The sequence below is a fragment of the Anser anser genome (genome assembly GCF_964211835.1).
Source record: "Anser anser genome assembly, contig: HAP1_SCAFFOLD_197, whole genome shotgun sequence".
Lineage (NCBI taxonomy): Eukaryota > Metazoa > Chordata > Aves > Anseriformes > Anatidae > Anser > Anser anser.
In genome coordinates this window covers 129,859-149,879 of record NW_028153644.1, presented here as the reverse complement: position 1 = coordinate 149,879, position 20,021 = coordinate 129,859, and the positions used below count along the sequence as shown (strand labels likewise).

Sequence of the window (20,021 nt, the reverse complement as noted above, 5' to 3'; positions counted from 1 at the left end):
CTGTCACCAGACGATTCTGTCGGATGGGATGGGTTTTCATGTTATCGTCACTGGGTGCTTACAAGTGATGCATTAAGTGATACAAGCTTCTGTGGTCCTGTGGGATAGCGAGTGGCTCTGAAGAGGAGTAACTGCACACAGAGGGAACGGATAAAAGATCTTGCTTTCTCTGTACGTATCGCTTTGGTCATTTCCAGGGTGAGTTTAATCCAGTTCTCCTCTCCCCAAAGCACTTGTGTTGCACAGAAACTCATTCCTGCTTCTTGCTGAGACCTGCTGCTGGATCAGTCCTTTCCTCCCTGCCCTGGGCTTGTGATTGAAACATATACATATATTTGTCTTTTTTGGTGTCTTCTCCCATCCTTCAGGCTACAGGGTGGCCACTGTCTGACGTGAGGCTGTAACGTCTGAAGTCCATTGCCAAATCTTCTGCCTTCCTCCCCTTGTGTACATTCTTCATCTTCATGTAATATGGAGAGTTTCCCCTCGCAAGATGAGTTCCTTGGGCAGAGCAGCAAAGCTGCCAGCCCTGGGGGGAACCTGATCTCTTGATGAGCTCCTCTGCTCGGGGCTGGGGTGGAGATCGGGAAAGGGAAGGCCACTACCCTCGGATAATTCTCTTTGGTGAGGAGTTTGGTTTTATTTTCTGTGCAAGTCTCAAATGCCATGCGTGGGGTAGATGGGAAGGAATGATGGGCTAGATCTCACTAGGTCTAAAATCTAATGTGGCTCTGGTCTTACTGACCCATCAATTGCCTTTTTTTGACAGCACAGGATTAAACCTGATCCATGAATGTACTGAGTGTTGCTGACTTCCCTTCGCCTTCCCTTCGCGCTCCATCCTTGGCACCGCTTTGAGATGGGAGTGGTAATGCAGATGTGCCCTACCTGCGAGCAAATCCGTCAGCTTATTTTTCTGCAGGAGGAAAAATGGTAAAAAGGGTGACTTGTGTTTAAGTTACTCTCCTGGATTCTCTGTTGCCTATTGGAAAGCAATCTGCAGGAGTGACTATTTCTCCATATCCTTAAGCTCATGATGTGCTTCTGTCTCATTGACTTCAACTGTGAATTGGTCCTTACTGGTTTGGTAAGGACTGAGAGCTGTGCACTGGGAAGCTGTAAGACAGCGGCTGTAGCCCTGTCACCTTCTCCTGTTTTTATTTTACCATCCTGCGATGCGAAAGAAGTTGACTTGCTACTGTGTGCCTAGCCCCAGTTCCAAGTTAACAGACGCATTGTGTTTTCATGGTCTCAGAAATCTTAAATAAAAAGATAAATAAAAGAATGTAGTTAGTTTAGGAGAATGAGATACATTTTTTTGTCCAGAGATAGATCCTTTTCTCTACTCTTAGGTTCATCTGGGCATCGCTCAGCTCCAGCACTGGTGGCAGCTGCTGCATAGCCTTTTACAGCACTTTCTGGTCACTACAGAGAGCTGTTAGCACAAGTGTCTGACATAATAATTCCTTTTTTTTTTCTGAGAACATCTTTTCTGCTGGGATTTGAACACAACTTCCAACTAAAGAACTGATTTGGTAGCATTTTAAAATATATTTTAATATACCTACATATTTAATATACCTATTTAATAATATACCTACATTTTAATATACCTATTTAATATATCTACAGTGACTGTAGACATGTCATCGGTTTTATTTTATTTTTTACCTGCCTATGATGCGAAAGAGTTTGACTTGCTACTTTGTACCTAGCCCCAATTCCAAGTTAACAGACACATCATGTTTTCACGTTCTCAGAAATCTTAAAAACATAAATAAAATTTAGTTAGCTTAGGAGAATGAGGTATATATTTTTTTCTGAGAGATGGATCCTTTTCTCTACTCTTAGGTTCATCTGGGCATCGCCCAGCTTCAGCACTGGTGGCAGCTTTTGGATAGCCTCTTCCAGCACTTTCTGGTCACTACAGAGAGCTGTTAGCACAAGTGTCTGACTTAAAAATTTTCCTCTGTGGCCAAGAAGAATGGTACGTATCTGAACGCCTTTCTTAATTACGAGCTTACAGATTCCCCAGCATCTTTCGTATGGGAGCTGTCAAAGGTGAAGGCTGAATCTGTTTGTCTCCCTAGCATAAAATACGGAGACTTTTCAATGGCTTATTTTGACAGTAATAGAGAACATGTGGATGTATTTTGGGGTTGTAAACACACTGGATTGAGCGTAAAGATAATGTCCTAGGGCGGATCTCATGGTTTGCTGCTAATGACAGCCCTCAGAATCAAGGCTGGGGTCTTGGAGAAGCAGGGAGCTGCCGCTGGTGGTGGCAGAACAGCGATGCCGGCGGGGGCTGGATGGAAACTTGCAGCCGAAATGGATGCCCCCAGGAAAGGGGTGGGAGGGCAACAGAGGATGGTGTTGCTCTGAGGAAGAAGATGGGTGCTGGGGTAGGTGGAAGCAAAAGGTAAAAGCTCAGTTTCCCACCTGCTGAGGGAATTTGGAGGGTGCTGGAGCAGCCTGCGCTGGATTGAGGCATCCTGTTTGGGAGCAGAAAGGAGCGGGGGGCTCCTGTGCAATGAAGGGGTGCTCAGAGTGAGGTCTGAGGCTTATGTCTTTGAGGAACAACCCATGCTAAGTGAGCTGGAGCTAATCTGACCTGCTGCCAGGTGTCTGTGTGTCTTGTCCTGCTGGGAAATTGCAAGGGCCTTTTCTGTTTTAAAATCAGCTGGAAAACGTGTTTCTCTTTCTTTGTACTGCCTTGGTGTAACTCTCCGGTAGCGCCCGGTTTGTTGGGGTCAGCTCAGCCATTTAGAAAGCAAAACTGAAACCTTAAATAAAACCTGAATGAATGACCTGCTTCTCCTCCCCTTTGTTTCAATGAGGCTTGCAGAAATGAATGGGGGGGTGCTTGAAGGAGTTGTGTTTCTCTGATCTGTTTTAATTAGATCTTACTTGATAGAGCAAAGTGACTTTACGCTGAAAGCTGATGCAGAAAGTGTGATTTCTACTGCTTATTTTAACCTGTTTGGAAGTCATTAATGCTCTGAGAAAGACCAGTCTGGAAGCAGGATGTAGAGCCCTCTTTTTGGGCCTCTTCCAGAGAGAGAGGGGCTTGTGGATTCGGTCCGCAGACCCCTTCAGGTTACGTACCCGAGAACATTGGCCAAAGCTGTCAGGTACCTACCCTGAAGCGATCTGAGGAGAGGATCCCAAACTAAATCTGTATGTGGAGGTAGCCACAAAGCTCTGGCCAACAAGATCCGCCAGCTGTGTGGCATCCAGGGCAGCATTCGTAGCACAGACGGTTTGTATGTGGTCTTGGACACTGGCTACATGTGTCTTTATGGTGTCTGGGAGACCACCTGCCTGCGACCATAGAGACGCGGTCCTCCCGGCCTGCTAGAGCGGCCCCCCGCGGTCCGCCAGAATCTCAGCGTCCCTTGCGCGCTCCCGCCCGGCCTCAGCGGCTTCCGGCGGCGGCAGAGCAGGGGCGGCGGGAGCAGCGAGGCGGCGGTAGCCGCGGCGTAGCGCGGGCAGGGCCAGAAGGTGCAGACGGTGATGGTGCAGCCCATCGTAGCCTTCCTGCGGCCGGGGGGCGACGGGGGAGCGGGTGGGGGGCGGCCCGGGCCTCAGGGGTCTCGGCCCGGGCCTTGAGGCCTTGTTCCGGGCCTGGAGCTCTTGTCCCCGTGCTGAGCCCTTCACGCAGCGCCGCAGAACCTCATCTTCTGCTACCTGCAGAGCGTGAGTAGCGCAGGGAGAGGACGGGGAGGGGATGGGGATGGGGATTTGGGGGAGGGGTGGGGGGAGCGGGGAGGGTCCGGGGATCCCCCTCGCTGAGTTTTCGGCTCTCACCGGTTGCTCGGGGCAGGTTTGTGGGGAATGGAGAGCTGTGCGGCGTGCTGGTGGGTACAAGGAGCTGCTGCGCAGCGCGGCGTTGCCCCCTCGTGTTAACGGGAGTGGGATCGTGCAGCCGGGCGTGCAGGAGTGTTCCCTTGTGACTGGAAACGTGTTCTTCAGCAAACGTGTAGTATTCACCCGGTCCTATAACACTCTAAAATGTCAGACTGTTAATTGAAAGTGCCCCTGAGAGTTGCTCCTTGGAGTGTTTGGGAGCTCTAGCGGCTATGGTTAGCGGGTATTTCTGAACACATGAGAGAGAACAGAACTACTCGCGGTGTTTGTGTGCCTATTTACTCTCCTCCTTCATTCTGCAGAGGTCGAGGATCCAGGTGTGGCTTTCCGAGCAAGTGAACATGTGGATAGAAGGCTGCATCATCGTGAGTATCAGCACGACCCCGCGTTACGTCGTTAGTTTGTTTTCCCTCATTCACAATCCTATTTTTTCTTGTCAAGAGAAGCTAGCACAAGGGAAAAAAAAAATCGCTAACAATTAGTCTTCATTGTCCAGCCTGGGTCAGCAAAGCTGACGATGGTTTGTGTTGTTGCTGAACTAATTGCCACTGTTGCTGATTTCTAGGGCTTTGACGAGTACATGAATTTGGTGCTGGACGACGCAGAGGAGATTCACTCCAAGACAAAATCAAGGAAACAGCTGGGTGTGTCGTGTGTCTGTGCAACCCGAGCGACGCGCGGTCTGAAACCTGCCTGGGTGAGCCTTCTAGGTAGCAGCACTGAGAGGTACCAACCGTGATGGGCAAAACCCTGCTCAACCACAGGAAATACTTTCTGAAAACGCGAGATTATTCTCAGGTTCTGGGCTCTCTCTAATCCCCTCTTTCCCTTCTCTGTGCTGCAGGCCGGCTCATGTTAAAAGGGGACAACATCACTCTTCTACAGAGCGTTTCTAACTAGAATTTGCCATCCTTAGAACAAAGGTGGCTGCCGTGCTGCGGAGTGACTGAGTGCCAGGGGAACGCGGCCCGCTGGTAGATAGGAAGTTATTTGTAACTGGGGTTGCATGCTGAGGTCAAAAGTCCTTCCTTTGTGGACTTCCTTTTCTTTTTGCTGTGGATCTGATAAGTTTCGCTAACGGTATGTGCTTTCTCGAACATTACATCTGCATTATGCGGCCAGGGTGGACTCGTTCAGGGCACGGAAGCCCCACACGGTCCTTGAGCTAGCAGGGTGCTAAGGAGGGTGTTGGAGATTTTGCATACAATTGCAGCCCTTTGTTGCTGCAGTGACAGGTTCCTCAGATTCTTTCTAAACGGGGTTTAACTTGTTGAGAATCTTTTTGGGAGTGTTTATTGTGGATCAATCAGTAAAAGTATCTTAGTGGGCCCGTGAGGGATTTGGGGCTGTGGTGCAGTAACCCAGCGTTTACAAGTGTTACTGCTACGCATGCCTGTCCAATAACGTCTCCAGATCAGAGAGTGAGAGCGGGCAACTGGTTTGGATTAAATCTGTCACTTCTTGCTGCTTTGGACAGAGCCTGTAGATTAAACCCTTGTGCTGTTCAATAAGCTGGGGTATCAGATGTGTCGGTTGGGTTTTTATCACTTGATTTATTTTTTTTATCCGTCTGGAGATCTGTCTGTTCTATTTAAGTTTCCCCAAGAGAGCTGAGTTGCTTGGTGCATCGACCAAAGATCAGTTCCCTGGCTGACTTGGGACAACCAGTCCCCTCGTTTTTCTGAGCACAAAAAAAAAAAAAAATTGACTGTAACTGTAACTCAGAAACTAAGATTACCTGAATGGAGAGAAATGAATTTTGATGCACAGGCTGTGCTAGAAATCTGTTAATCAACATTCAGTTTTTCAAAACTTCAATTTGTGTATCACCATCATGAAAATTAGTAAATTCAAGGTGGGAGATCCTTTCCTGAAAGGGAAGGACAGAAATACGAGTCTTGCTGTGGGGCCTACCCAGCGCAGTTCTGCCATTCCGAGAAGTAATACGTCAGGAGTGTCACAGCAGACGTTCCCAGGAAGAAACCTTTGAGGGGCAGCATGACACACTTTATTGGCTAAAGCAGCTTCAGCTGTACAGCCTGCTGCCGGGATGGGGAATTCTAAGTTGTGTTCAAGTTGCTGAGTTCCTTTCAGCATGTAGTAAAGATGTAACGTGCCGATGTGGTTTGGGAACAGGAGGCATTACGTGTCACCAGCAGTGGGCACACAGGGAACAAAATAGTATCTTACGAGGTCCTCCACATCCGCCTTTCATTTTGTCCTTGGTTTGCCAGCTGGAGCTTTCAGGAGGCGAGGAAGGAGGCTGTCCCAGTGAGTAGTTCAGGTGTTGCAGGGTATTTGTGATGCAGTGCTTGTAAAATTTACCTGCCCGCATCTCCTGTTACAGGCAGCCCCCCCCGGGCCCTGTGAGACGGGGAGCTGCTGCCCGGGCTTAGGCCCAAGGTGCCCTGTCAGGCCCAGGGCCGCCCTTGCCCTTGCCCTCGCCCTGCCCTTCCCTCCCGCTCCTCAGCCCTTCCTCAGGCCTTTTGGGCCGTCCGTCCCACCGCCCTGCCCCGTCCCTGCCGTCTCCCGAGGGAAGCAAAGAGTCCCTGGGCGGCCTTCAGGGAGGAGGTTCTGCTGAGGAAATTAAAGCTTCCCCCTTAACGGGCGCCTTGCGAGTTATTGAGTTCCAACCTTCTGCCTTCCTTTCGTAGCAGTGCCTCTGAGGGGTGTGCTGTAAGGTAGCCGTCATCTGGCGCGCTGCTCCTCCGTTTCCCAAAGGAGCTGCCCTCAGGATCTGACTAACTCTGGATGCACCCGGTTGTCACCTTAATTTCTCCGTTAGTTTGCTGGAAACAACCTGCTTGGGTGACCGTTGTGTTTGTTTCTTAAACCTTGGATCGAGGAGGTCTCTGTTTCCTTATGCTGATGTTCACGAGGAAAGTGCAGAAGGGATGCTTACTGTTGCCCGGGTCGGTACTGTTGCCAGGATGGGAATGTTTAGCCTACCGGCCCTCTGGTGCTGTTAGGCTGCACTCGGAGTGTGAGCTCTGGGCCTTATTTGGAAAAGACTGCGTTATTTGAGTGTACAAACCCGAGATATTCTGTGGATAGGTGATTCTCGAACCACGTCAGAACCACTGCTGGAGTCGGACGCGCGTTTGACTGATCAGGCGGAGCAGGTGAACTGAATTTGTTGCTGGATGGCGAGGTGTTCTGGGGGAAGAGCTAGTCTAAGGAAAACTTCCTCTTACTGCCCCTTCCCATCTCAAATGGCCACTGCCTGGGGAAATTGCTTCTTTATGAGATTAACTACAACGTTACAGTGAGGATGAGGAATCATCATTACTCCCATAGTTATTTGCTGCCAGGCCGCAGCGTTGATTTCAGAGATGTTTTTTTTAAAAAAAAAAGGAAAAAAGAAAGGAAGTATGTATTCTTTTACATACTCTCTTTTTCCCGAGAGTAAATGTTGTAGCTTCAGCAGTACCCTTCCTCTGGAAACGATTCCCAGTGCCTGCTCAGACACTGGGGAGGAAAATGACCGAGAGAGCAATGGAGGAGAGCCACCCGATATAAAGAAAGGAAAAAAGGGGTTATGGATGAAGGGAAAGCCACTACATAAAAAATTGGTGCTATCTAAAAATTGGTTAAGGGTTTGGGACCTGCAGGTGCTGCCTACACGTGCGTGTGTTGCAGTCGTGCCTGTTGCCACTGCGCAAAATGGAGAGAGCTTCTTTGTCGAATGCAGCATGAAAGCATGCGCCATTGCCTGGAAGAAAAGCACGGCCTTCCCTCGTGTGGGACTTCTTCCCTATTGATCTGTGGTTTACCTGAAGGTTTACCATAACCTGCATCATATGTTTCAAAACAAAAACAAAACCCAACACCAACATTAAAGGGTGGCAAGGCAGATGCTCATCTGGGGACTGCTGGGACTGACAGGCATTGCTCCGCACCGGTCCTGACAGCAGCACCAGCTGCAGCGGCGGTGGTGGAAGCATGGTGCGAGTGTGGGGAGCCACGGCCCCTGCCTGCGTCCTCTTCCTCCTGCTGGTGGCCCTGTGTGCCCGGGGTGCCCAGGCTGCGCCATGGCGACCACCGGGAGCAGGTGGGTGGGCAGGGCCGGGGCCAACACCAAACCCTGGGCGGCATGGTGCTGCGCGTATGGATGGAGGGGACGGGGACGGGATGGCAGCAGGGCCCGGCGGGCACCGCGGGCAGGGGGCAGGCAGGAGGCAGAAGCCCCGCAGGGTGGCACGGTGGGGCCGTGGCTGCTGCGGGGTTGTTTCCTGCCGGGGGGGCCGGGAGCGGCGCTGGGGCCGAGAAGCCCGGGTCTGAGCCCCTGTGGGGCTGAGGCCGCTGGCCCCTCTTGGGAAATTTCCACCTGCATCTTTGTCCCGTGACATTGCCTCAGCCCCCTCAGTCACTGCAGGGTGCTGGGGAAGAGGGAGAGCACAGCATGCCATGGCAACGTCTCTCATCTCTGCTTGATTTTAGATGATGACGGTGTTGCTTCTCCATATCCAGCTTCTCAGCTGGATCATGGTTTGGAGCCTCAGGAGGATCCCCGAGGTACGTTGCGAGTGTGCTTCCTTGAAGGAAGATGGCTAATGGGCTGTAATAGTTTATTCAGGGTCTTCCAAGTGCGTTTGTGCCGTGAGGGGGCTTGCACAAATGAGCCCTGAATATTTCTTCACTTGGAGAGATGCCACCCCTGCCCCTCTCCACAGAGAGGGAAGAACCCAGGCTTTTCTTCCTGCTTGGGCCATGTCATTACCTGAGCCCCAGCCAGTGCCTCCCGGTCACTGAGGAAGAGGCAGGCCCCAAGAGGCAATGGAAGCTCCCCTCACCTGTGTCTGATCCCACTTGTGCCCACAGGCAGTACTGGTCAAGTGCCTCCATGGAATCCTGCTCCTGAGCCTGCCAGTATGGGTCCCACAGGTGGTAAGTTGTCCGTGTTCATTTCCTTGCTGTTTGTTAAGGGTTTGTTGAGCTAGCTCAGCAAGGGTTCAGCTGCTCACTGGCCAGGGGGCTTCTCCATGACAAACATGGATGATCATTTTTCCCGGGGTCTGCACGCTCCCCCTGCAGTGGGGTCTTCCTTTGTGTCCAGCAGAGATCTTCCCGTAAGAAACACCTGAGGGGCCACATCTTTGGCGGCGTGGTCCCTGCGGGGTGTTGCGCACAGCCTGGAGAGAGGATTTGGGAAGAGGCCAAGAGGGAGCCTCCAGCTCAGCAGGCCCCTTTGCGGCTTTGGAAATCCTGGCTCGTGTCTGGGTCCCACATCCTTGCCTGAGCCCCCTCCAGTCGCTGCAGGTCACTAAGGAAGAGGTAGATCACACCATGCACGGGGAATGTTTCTCTTCTGTGCTTGATTGCAGCAGTTCTCGTAGGCTCTGGCTACTCGACACCTCAGCCTGATGTGGACCACGAGCCTCAGGTTAATCTGCCAGGTAAGTCAGCGGAAGGCAGGAGCATCTAGGTGCTGCAGAGCCAGCAGGCACCTTGCGCTTGAGTTGAGACCTGGGGTGGGCACGGGGAGGGCCCTTCTCCGGGCAGCTCCACGCACGCTTAGTTTGTACCAGCACGGTGCCACTGCAGGCACCCAGCAACTGTTTGCAAGATGCTCTGGAGTGGCAGGGAGAGACGAGTGCCGTGGAGCAGTCCCCTCTTTGAACCGCATTCTCTGTCACTCTGGTCAGAAGGAGTATGTTGGCGTAGTTCACAGGAGGGACTCCACTTGTGTTTACAGATGGGACCGAAGGCGAAGGTGATCCAGGCTCCCAGATGGGTTCCAGGACTGAAGCTCTGGGAGATGGCCTGGGTAAGTTGTGGCTTTTGACTTCCTTTGAGAGCTGCCAGCTCAAAGCCCAAACGTCAGCCAGGCATCTCTGCAGGTGGGAGGGTATAGACCGGCACGTGTGCGTGCCCTGTCAAGGCACGAGCCCTGGTATGCTCTCCTACTGAGCTATTGATGTAGATGGCGCTGGGACAGAAACTTCTCACGGGGCTTTGGTTGCAGAAGTGTCCCCAGGGAGGGCTTTGCCAGACCCTCGGCTGCTTCCTGCGCTGGAGCCCAGCTGGTATCCCAGGGGTGGGTAGTCATTTCACTGACTTCACAAACGAAGCCCTGGTCCTCCAAATTGCACTGGTGCCAAAGTTAACTTCCTACTTTCTGTTCAGGTCCTCTAACAGCGAAGGACAATGCTGAAATAAGAAAATCTTCCCCAACATCCCCTGACATCATAGAGGAGATCATAAAGGAGTTAGAGGAGGCAGCACCTGGTGGGTATATTTCACTCTGTCCGCCATAAGACTTGGGAAGCTGAGGTTCTAAATCCATGTGTGGACACACCGTAACCTGCACAGCAGGAAGGGATGGATCAGAGCGGAGACACTCAATTTCACACCTGGCAGGCACTGGTGAGCCTCAGAGAAGGCCGAGAGCCTCTGCTGCCGCTTGTGGGTCACGCCGTGTCCCAGGGGCAGCTGCTAGCCCAGCACTACCATAAGTGGTCCGAGCTGTTCCGTGCAAACATTGGTATCCAGCCAGCAGCAAAGGGCTTCTGCTGAACTTGTGTTCAGCTCCCGCACAGCGCTGCTTGCAGCTGGGCGAGTTCAAGGCAGGAGGCACAGCCCAAGCAGTCCTTGCTGTCTCATTTGCCGGGAGACACATGTCACTGCAGGGGAAAAGCACCCTTGGCGCTTACCTCAGTTTCAGCTGATTTAGCTGTCCAATTCTAGTTGGGTTTCAAATGACTTGGCTGTGCTTCTCCTCTTGTTTGGGGACTGTGGGCTCTTCCCTGATGCCCACGACTGTGCCCACAACATGGTTCAAGAGCTTGCGGCTCAGCCTGATGTGTGTGACTCTTGCCCTTCCCATGGGATGGAGTCAGCATGATGGGATGGACATGCTTCTCAGAAGGGCTGTTCCTGCCTCTGAACTGGATGCAGCTTTTTTCTGTCCTCTTTGAAGGCACGAATTGAGCAACATCTTGCAGTGTGCCAAAAATGCACTATGTGCGATGTGAACAAGAAGATCTCCTGCAATCTCCTGGTCTCGCAGCAGGCCAGATTTTGCTGTCTGTGCTGGTAGACTGCCAGGAGTCGAACACTTAGATTTTTCTTTGTGAATGACATGTTGTGTCCTGGTTCCAGTTAGGACAGAGTTAAGTAGCTCATAGTAGCTGGTAGGGTGCTATGTTTTGGATTAGGATGAGAAGAGCGCTGATAACATGCTGATGTTTTAATTGTTGCAGAGCAGTGTTTACACCAGGCCAAGGACTTTTCGGCTTCTCGCTCTGTCCTGCCAGCGAGCAGGCTGGGGGTGCAGCAGGAGCTGGGAGGGGACAGACCCAGGACAGCTGACCCAAACTGGCCAAAGGGGTATTCCATACCATCTGACGTCATGCTAAACAATATATAGGGGTGGCTGGTCGGGGTGGGGGGCCGGCTGTTCGGGGATAGGCTGGGCATCGGTCAGCGGGTGGTGAGCAATTGCATTGTGCATCACTTGTTTCGTACACATTATTATTATTAATACTATTATCAGTATTATTATTGTTATTTTTTTCCTGTCTTAATAAACTGTCTCTATCTCAACTCACAGGCTTCACTTTCCCGTTTCTCTCCCCCATCCCACGGAGGGAGGGGGGAGGGTGAGCGAACGGCTGTGTGGTGTTTAGCTGCCGGCTGGGTTAAACCACAACAAGCACTAATGAAATAGGCCACCATACAACGAAACATAACAGTCTCCGCTATCACAAATGAGTATCACAGAAAAAGAAACGCAAGGTGTCTCAGACAAGTTATATAAACAAAAAAGCCTACCTAGGTATAAAATCTGACTGGTTGGAAATAGTGGTCAGTTCATAGATCTGTGAGCTGGAGTTAACGGACAAAGCAATCAAGCTCTTGCTGATGTTCAGAGACCTTGCAGTAACTGAAGTGATATGATCTGCATATGGGGCTTCCAGCATTATAGAGAATTGGTTCGCTTCAGAGTTCCAAGCATACAGTGTTGTTATATCCTTACCAGCTAGGAGGACATGGACTACATGGAGCAAAGAGGAAGAGAATATTTTTTTAGTCATATATTTAAAAGTTACTGTCTTAATGCCAGAAGTGCACTTTGCAGAACACTGATTACACTGACTTTTAAGGTCTGATAAATACATATGAAAAAATAAAGACATGCATTTCTGAAATTCCAGCATTATATACTAGGATTTGAAAAAAAAAAAATCTCATTTAAGTCTTACCTAAACCTGAAGGAGGCATGAAGACATGGATATTTCTTACATCATGGACTGGAAGAGATTGGAAGTGTCAAAAAGTAGACTGCCCTGTCTCCCAGACAAAAATTTCAGAAGAATTTCCAGAGTCTACCAAGGAACAAAATGACAAAACTCACATTATTTTGCTGCCTTTTAGTTAAATCACACACTGGTGGCCATTCAAAAGCCAGAGTCTGGCAGCTTTAATTATGAAGTGACACTGATTGTATTATTTTCCTTATTATTTGGTGCATAACTTCGATGCAAGAACATTAAGACTGACATTAGACAACATCTAATTGCAAAGAAACCTGTGGACTGCAACAAAAACTTTTTAGTAGCCATAGAGACAAAATGACATATAAAATGTCAACCTTGTAATAAAATACACGTATACTTTGCTGACTAGTGATCTGTGTGTGGCACAAAGCTCAGAAAAGCTTAGAAAGAGTGTGATAAGCAGGTAGATTAAATAGAGTTATTATTTCCCATTGTTACTGGGAAAGCATTTCATTTGTTTTGTAAGTATTTGAGAACAAGCACAAGGCTTTTATTTTCTGAGAGAAAAAGTAGAGATTACTTTCATAAAATACTTACTAGGGTTAAATGCTTATTGAGTACCGTCACCCCCGCAGTGATTCCAATAGCTTTCTAAACTCCTTTACCACAAAGGCCTTTGCTATCAAACAAGCCATTGTATACTCAGCAAACTCATTCTTTGTTTTCTGCTAAATACCTTTTGCAATAATTACAAAGACATCAGATCCAGAAATCCAGGACTCCATATGTTTTATTTCCTTTGCTGGTACTTGATGAAGCTTCCTAAACTCGTTGTTCAACCACTGATACAAGAGAATGTTTTGGCTGGTATTTGACAAAGAAACTAACAGGTACGTAAAGCCTCCTCTAGGAAACAGGGCTATGTCCACAACTCCATAAAGTGGAAGCTGATGATGCAGAACAAATATGTCTTTATTCCACTGGAAAACCTGTGGAAATACAAAAATCTTTTCTTTATATATTCATAATTAGCACCGAGAGAACTAAAACTAAATGACATGCCAAAAAAAATGGGAAGATTTATGGTGAACTGAATTCCTATATTCTTAGGTGGACTGTACTTTAAAGTAGAAGCCCACTGGTAAGTAATTGGTAATTAACCCTACTGCAAGAAGCTGTGCCTGCTCTTCAGAGGAACAGGTTTATATTCAGAAGCTACTTCTTTGTTTACATGCTACATTTCAAAACTGAAATAACAGTAGCAATAAAAACAAACCAGATGTAAATTATACACTCAGGTAGAGAGTATTTATACATCCAAACAAGTCTGGAATTTTAACTGTTATAAATTTCCAATAGAAACAAAAATAATATGTCAGAAATACATGCTTATAGATTTACTTCCTTTCATTATCCTTTCAGAAATAAGCAAACTACCCACATTAAAGCCAGAGAAGACTGAAGAATATTCAAACCTGGATGGAACTGGAACTGTTTGTGTGACTCACAATAATCAAATAGTCTTCTTCCTCCACTGCAAAATGTTTCACACGTCTGGTATCCAGAACAGAAAGAGTCTGTATCTGCAAGGGAAATATGAGGGTGACTATGTTTATCTACATATGTATATAAACAAATACATTTTATATTACATTGTATATAGTGAGAAAAAGTACGCATAGAATGTTAAGAATTCCAAAATTATGTATAAAACTATACATGAAATAGCTTTTAAAACTTTATATTTTATATATATATATATATATATAAGCAACTAATTTACAGAATTAACATAACTTATCATACATTTTCCAGAAAATGTTCTATGACTTGATTGCTTGAGAATTTCTTCCCCCACTTCCAAGCAGAGCTACAGGCTGGGAGATGAGTGGTTGGAAAGCTGCCTGGCCGAGAGGGACCTGGGAGTATTGGTTGATAGTCGGCTGAATATGAGCCAGCAGTGTGCCCAGGTGGCCAAGAAGGCCAACAGCATCCTGGCCTGTATAAGAAGCAGCGTGGCCAGCAGGGCTAGGGAAGTGATTGTGCCCCTGTACTCGGCTCTGGTGAGGCCGCACCTCGAGTACTGTGTTCAGCTTTGGGCCCCTTGCTACAGGAAGGACATGGACGTGCTCGAGCGAGTCCAGAGAAAGGCAACGAAGCTGGTGAGGGGTCTGGAGAACAAGTCTTATGAGGAGCGGCTGAGGGAGCTGGGGTTGTTCAGCCTGGAGAAGAGGAGGCTCAGGGGCGACCTTATCGCACTCTACAGGTACCTTAAAGGAGGCTGTAGAGAGGTGGGGGTTGGTCTGTTCTCCCACGTGCCTGGTGACAGGACAAGGGGGAATGGGCTAAAGTTGCGCCAGGGGAGGTTTAGGTTGGATGTTAGGAAAAACTTCTTTACCGAAAGGGTTGTTAGGCATTGGAATGGGCTGCCCAGGGAAGTGGTTGAGTCACCATCCCTGGAGGTCTTTAAGAGACGTTTAGATGTTCAGCTTAGTGATATGGTTTAGTGAAGGACTTGTTAATGTTAGGTCAGAGGTTGGACTAGGTGATTTTGGAGGTCTCTTCCTACCTAGACAATTCTGTGATTCTGTGATTCCCAGGTAATCCTCCCTGCACCCTCAAATGTAAATATATAAAAAATACAAACAATGTAAACAACTAACTATGACAAACTTACATCACTGAAGTTATGTAGTATTTTAGGACACAAAACTAACTCTTGTCACACAGAGTGCTTTTTTCTAAAACATGGCCAGACTGGAGGACCTCCCTTGGTCCTTGCCAACCCATACTATTTTAAGATTTTAAAATTAAAATCGATTTACCCACAACAATCTGTGTCCAGCCATGAATGCATACACACTGTTGTTAGAAGCTCCCTGTGTGGCTCCTCCATGAGTAACCACAAGGTAGGAAGAGGCTCCAATTTGGAAAGACACACAACTTGTAGGATTCCACATACTGAAATTCTGCAAGAAGAATAAAAAAAAAGTAAGATTGTGACTTAAATTCCTTATTAACTAGCATGTCTGGTGTTCAAAAACAAACATTTACCTCAACAGGAACAAATACTCCTTTCCACTGGTAGACAGTAGAAAACAAAGCTGGAGGCATACGCAACAGAACACCGTACAGGATTTCTCTTGAGGTAAAGAAACACCAACCAGATGCTGATTCTTCCACAAAACTTTGCAAGACAGATAGGACACTGATACCACCCCCTGCAATATAGTAAAAAATAAAATAAAATAAAATAAAATAAAATAAAATAAAATAAAATAAAATAAAAACACTATTTACTATTATATTACTCTTGAGATCTTTTCTAACCCCATTCCCATTATTTACCTCCCAAAGCCAGACCTAGTATGAGAAATGATGAAGTTGTGTCTTAGTATTTGTTATAAGTGTATATAAATACATAGAAATGTTACAATGCTAAGGATATAATGAGAGTTAAGCAGTAAATGTATTTTTCATTCATTACAACTGCACATGGAAGACATATAGGCAATTTGAGTCTGACTCATAATAATTGATCTTGGAATTTAGCTAACAAGAGAATTAGCTAGATAGCAAGTAGTAAAGAAAAAAAAAAAAAGACAAATTACAAAATGTTCATGTTTTGTTCCCCATTTACAACATGTTCATGTTTTTATTCCAAGACGGTCCCTAAGCACCGTCTTGTCAGAACTAAACTCCAGGAGCTAGACTCTTGCATGTCACATGTCATTTATACTGTGTTAGAAAGATCCTGAGTTACAAGTAGTACGGAACAAATTTTATTACACACACACAAATAAATAAATAAATAAATGGCTAGTGACAATAATGTTCATATTAGCAGCAAAGACAGAAATAGAGATTACTGAAACTGGCAGAAGTGGCTGATGACAAGGTGATTCTTAAGCAGCTAAAGTATTTTATCTACTAAATCTTACATAGGAAAATATTAACTGAATTGTGTCTGAATACTTGAATTTACATTCCCAAGCTACATCTCCTGTATGCTTGGCTACTCTCTTACTATCTCCACTTCTACAAAAGCAGTGGACATTCTCTGTAAAGTGAACGTACTGATGCCAAATGCAGTATCTGATGATGTCTCCCACTCAACGCTCACAGAAACGTTAAGCCCATTACTCCGTGAAACTTTCAAATAAGCTGTAGTGTTGGCTTCTTCAATTATGATGAAATTTGTCCTAAATGTGAGAATCATAAAAATAAGGAAAAAATTATTTTATAGTATATTCATTGCTGTAATAAAAATAAGATTTTTACTGTACAATTCCAGATGCAGAATATACAACAGAAATAAAAAGAAAATATTAATAACAGGTTTCAGTATCTGATGGACTGGTAGCTACATTAATTAGGGTTTCCCAATGATCCTTACTACAATCATGCAAAATCATAGGCAATTCAACAAAATCTTTAAACAGACTGAAATTTAAGTATATTAAATTCACGTAATAAATGTTTAGATAATATTATTATTAAATATTAATATAAATTATTAACTCTAAATATCAATGTATTAATAAAATAGCATACATACATTTTTTATTTAAATAGTAAATTTATTTAATCTGTATGGTTTCAGCTGAATGGTTTTTAAAAATGGCAGTCCATATGTGTCACTTGCTTCTGAAAAACAGCCTTCAGTGAAAGTATATTTTTTACAGGTTTAAAAATGAAAGTAAATTATAAAACGTATGACTTCCTGGACACTGATATGAGGTTTGGAACTTTTAACATGGAATACTATCAGTGGAATATGTAGGCACTAGTGAAGTATTAGTTTATAAAGAAAAATAATAATAAATAAATTGAAATTTTGGATTATGAATAGTCCTTTTTATGCATTTTTCTACTCTTTTGTTTAGCAGTAATAGTATTTCACAATACCTTTCAAAGTTACAGATTTACAAATTGGGTTGCTGAATTTCTTTAATGCGATCCATCAAAAACAAAATTGTAGAGAAATATTATCTCTTTGGAGTATGAGCAACTATCTCCTTTTTACTGATCAGTGTAAAGTACCTATTTCCAACTGTATAGATGCTGAAAAGCCCTAGTGGAGCCTGGTTTTGTAATATTGTAATCATAGTTTCCACTCTCGTGCCTAGTCTGGCTCCTCCAGTTGGATTGAACAGGGTGACAATGAAGTGCTCATCCATTTCTGGTTCTTCATCTAGTACCGCAGAAATATGCAGCGTCTGATAACAAAACAAGCATACAATGTTATTGAGACATGATAACAGATGATGACACAGCTCTATCAGAATGTGCTACCTTTTTTTTAAATTTATTTCACTATAAGGCTTTGGATAGCATAGCAGGAGAAGAGCAGCTCATGAAGCTGGAGAGGACAGAATTGAGGCAAGCTCAGACTGAGTTCAGACTGAGGTTCTAAAGCCATCCATCTAGTGGCCTCCATTGGTGCAACACTAAGATGAGCATATTCACTTTTCGTTGTTGTTGTTCTCTTTTCTTTCTTTTCTCATCCTATGATCCTCTGAAGTTTTTGATCCTAATTTCATACTTTTGTTCTCTATTTATTCCATACATTTTTGGGTAGTTTATACTCACAACACAGCTATAAGTGTAATCAGTTAAGTTGGTTTTAATTTATTTTAGTTGGCAGCTAAGCTATCTTCAGGGAAACAGGGTAATCTCACTACTGGTGCTGTCAAGAAAGAAAAGGAAAAGGAAAAAAAAAAAGCAAGAATAGTGAGAGATTTGAAATACTCTTTCCTCTCGATGCTTCTTTCCCTCTCCTACACCACTGTGGATGAAGATCAGGTCTTCTAAAGGCAATCTCAAACTAGCAAAGAGCAATCTAGAGAAAGCTAAGTGCTTCACTTTCATTTGGGGCTCACTGTCATCCTTCACACTACTCAAACAAGCAAAAAATTTCATAGGTACGCATAGCCTTGCTGTACAAAATAAAAAGTTAGTGATGATGCATTTGGAAATAATACAAAATTTACAATGTTTTATATTTCTGTTCATTTCCACAATAAACCATATTTACCAACTATATTAAGAAGGCTCCAACTTCTTATAGATCTGCTGCATTGTGATTCCAAATGCATCTAAAGGCCAGAAATTGAAAACCAGTGTTTCCAAGAAAAGTTTGTCTCAGTTTCTATCCTATTGCCTGTAATATGCTAACACTAGCTTCACCAGCTTTACTGGCAAAAATAAATAAATCGAATTGTGATTAAACCTTAGAAGAGTCAGGATTCACAAACTTAAGCTAGTTCATTTTGTAGCTGACATTCTTGTGAGGACAGTATAGAGGCAGTGAGCTTAATACTTAAGTTATTTTCCAATCCTAAGACAGACAACTGTTCTACTTTTTGTATTTGTTGCAGCACATTCTGTTTAGTTCAGACTAACTAAAATGTTAAATTACAGAATGGGATTTTTACTTTGATCTTAACTATTAGGCTTGCAAATTATCACTTTAATTTAAAGTAAGTTTGCATTTCAGCTATAGATTGACTACATAAAAAGAACTGTTCCAAAGCACACATGAACGTTATCTATAGTGTACTGTTTTCAATTTACCTCAACCCTTACAAACTAAGAAACACCTAAAGATGAGCCCATTTAATTTTCACACACTTCCACATCAGATAATAACAGGAAATCAGTCACAGCTCATGACTCAATTCACTTTATGAATGAAAGAAGTAGAAAAAATAAACAGAAGATAAAGCACAGACATTTCTGAAATCTTTCCAATATTTCCAAAAAAAAAGCTTCCTAGACTTCTCTGGTAATAACTAGCATATTACCTTGAACCTGACTCCCTCTTCGAGCACAATATATCCTTGAGAAGGGGTCAAATCCATTGTTGCCTCTGAAGAATTAATCTCACTTACAAGATACTGAACAGTCACAGTGCCAAATATTCCCTGAGGTGGTTCTCTGATAATATTCAATACTGCAACACTTTCCATCAAATGGATAGATGTTTGCTCTCTCAGAAAGAAGTGATTGCTGTTATTGAATGACAAAACTCCATGGCCATCATCATTGGCAAGTATAGTAATTGTAGCTTTTGAAAAAGAAATAATGAAAATATTCTTTGGTTAACGTAGTAAAATATAAATATACATATATAGTAACATAATACATAACATAAACACAAATACATTCTTCCTTTAGTGTGTATATAATGCTTATGTGTCCATGACATTACCTGAAGAGAATGGGAAGGCATTTCACTTTAACTAGGAAGATCTCTAGACAGGAAGAATATAGTCTCTCCTAGAAAAGGATTATGAACTCTCTAAAAAGACCTCAGTTCAGTGAGGTAGTACACATTGAAAAACTCATCTTCGTGCTTTCTGATTCATTGCTTTACATATAAACTTTTTAATTGCACAGATTTCACAGGGATGTTTCAGAACCTTCCAAAGGAGTATAAAGATTCACCATAGCAGGACAATGGTGCTTTCTGAAATATGATTATTCAGAAAAGTGGAATTAAAATGTGTGCCACAGAATTCTAAAGAAATGGAACATTAAAACTAAGTTTTACCTGTTGTGTTCTCCCCTAATTCCAGCCCCAGAGATGGATTTGTTAAAATTAACTGGAACTTCTCATCACCTTCAGGAATCTCATCATCAAAAATCATGACATCAACAGATTTATGCCTTTCTCCATCAGCAAAAAAAAGAGTCTAGCGTTGAAACACATAAAGCACCGAATACTTACATCAGTTAATATCACACAGAAATTTTTGACTACGGTAAACAGAATTCTGTGAAATAGGAAGGAAGGGAAAGCATAGGAAGAGCCATATTCTCTGTTCCTTATAAACTGATTGAATCAGAAATATAAAGGTTCAGCACATTACAGAATGAGGACAAGAAAGAATAATTTATTTTGAAAGTCCTGTTGCAAAAATAGTCTAT

The 20,021-nt window shown here is 44.8% G+C and overlaps 1 protein-coding gene and 1 pseudogene across 7 annotated transcripts in view; one reads left to right on the top strand and one right to left on the bottom strand.

Moving 5' to 3' along the window:
* The first annotated feature begins 30 nt into the window (after positions 1-30).
* On the top strand, positions 31-11,246 carry LOC310891705 (small nuclear ribonucleoprotein E-like). 6 transcript variants are annotated; one of them, XM_083853948.1, is made up of 11 exons: positions 31-171; positions 770-933; positions 1,852-3,504; positions 4,173-4,235; positions 4,436-4,596; positions 8,311-8,385; positions 8,692-8,757; positions 9,195-9,266; positions 9,566-9,637; positions 9,997-10,098; positions 11,073-11,246. In XM_083853948.1, the coding sequence occupies exons 7-11, from the start codon at positions 8,742-8,744 to the stop codon at positions 11,237-11,239; spliced, it is 429 nt and encodes a 142-aa protein (XP_083710074.1). In that variant the 5' UTR covers positions 31-171; positions 770-933; positions 1,852-3,504; positions 4,173-4,235; positions 4,436-4,596; positions 8,311-8,385; positions 8,692-8,741; the 3' UTR covers positions 11,240-11,246. The 6 variants fall into 6 exon arrangements, 5 of the variants coding, with proteins under 5 accessions (XP_083710074.1, XP_083710078.1, XP_083710075.1 ...); XR_014577688.1 differs by lacking the exons at positions 8,311-8,385; positions 9,997-10,098; positions 11,073-11,246 and having other exon boundaries at positions 1,852-1,987; positions 4,436-4,567; positions 9,566-9,982; XM_083853952.1 differs by lacking the exons at positions 8,311-8,385; positions 9,997-10,098; positions 11,073-11,246 and having other exon boundaries at positions 1,852-1,987; positions 4,436-4,567; positions 9,195-9,976.
* Positions 11,247-11,639: 393 nt separating this feature from the next.
* LOC310891706 (adhesion G-protein coupled receptor V1-like) overlaps positions 11,640-20,021 on the bottom strand; it is a 72,941-nt pseudogene continuing 64,559 nt past the window's right edge. The window contains exons 39-48 of the transcript in view: positions 19,645-19,786; positions 18,896-19,158; positions 17,133-17,308; positions 16,167-16,291; positions 15,144-15,310; positions 14,915-15,058; positions 13,565-13,672; positions 12,826-13,078; positions 12,075-12,197; positions 11,640-11,866 (exon numbers count right to left, since the gene is read on the bottom strand). The product of the transcript in view is annotated as an adhesion G-protein coupled receptor V1-like (transcript). The remainder of the gene's footprint in view (positions 11,867-12,074; positions 12,198-12,825; positions 13,079-13,564; positions 13,673-14,914; positions 15,059-15,143; positions 15,311-16,166; positions 16,292-17,132; positions 17,309-18,895; positions 19,159-19,644; positions 19,787-20,021) is intronic.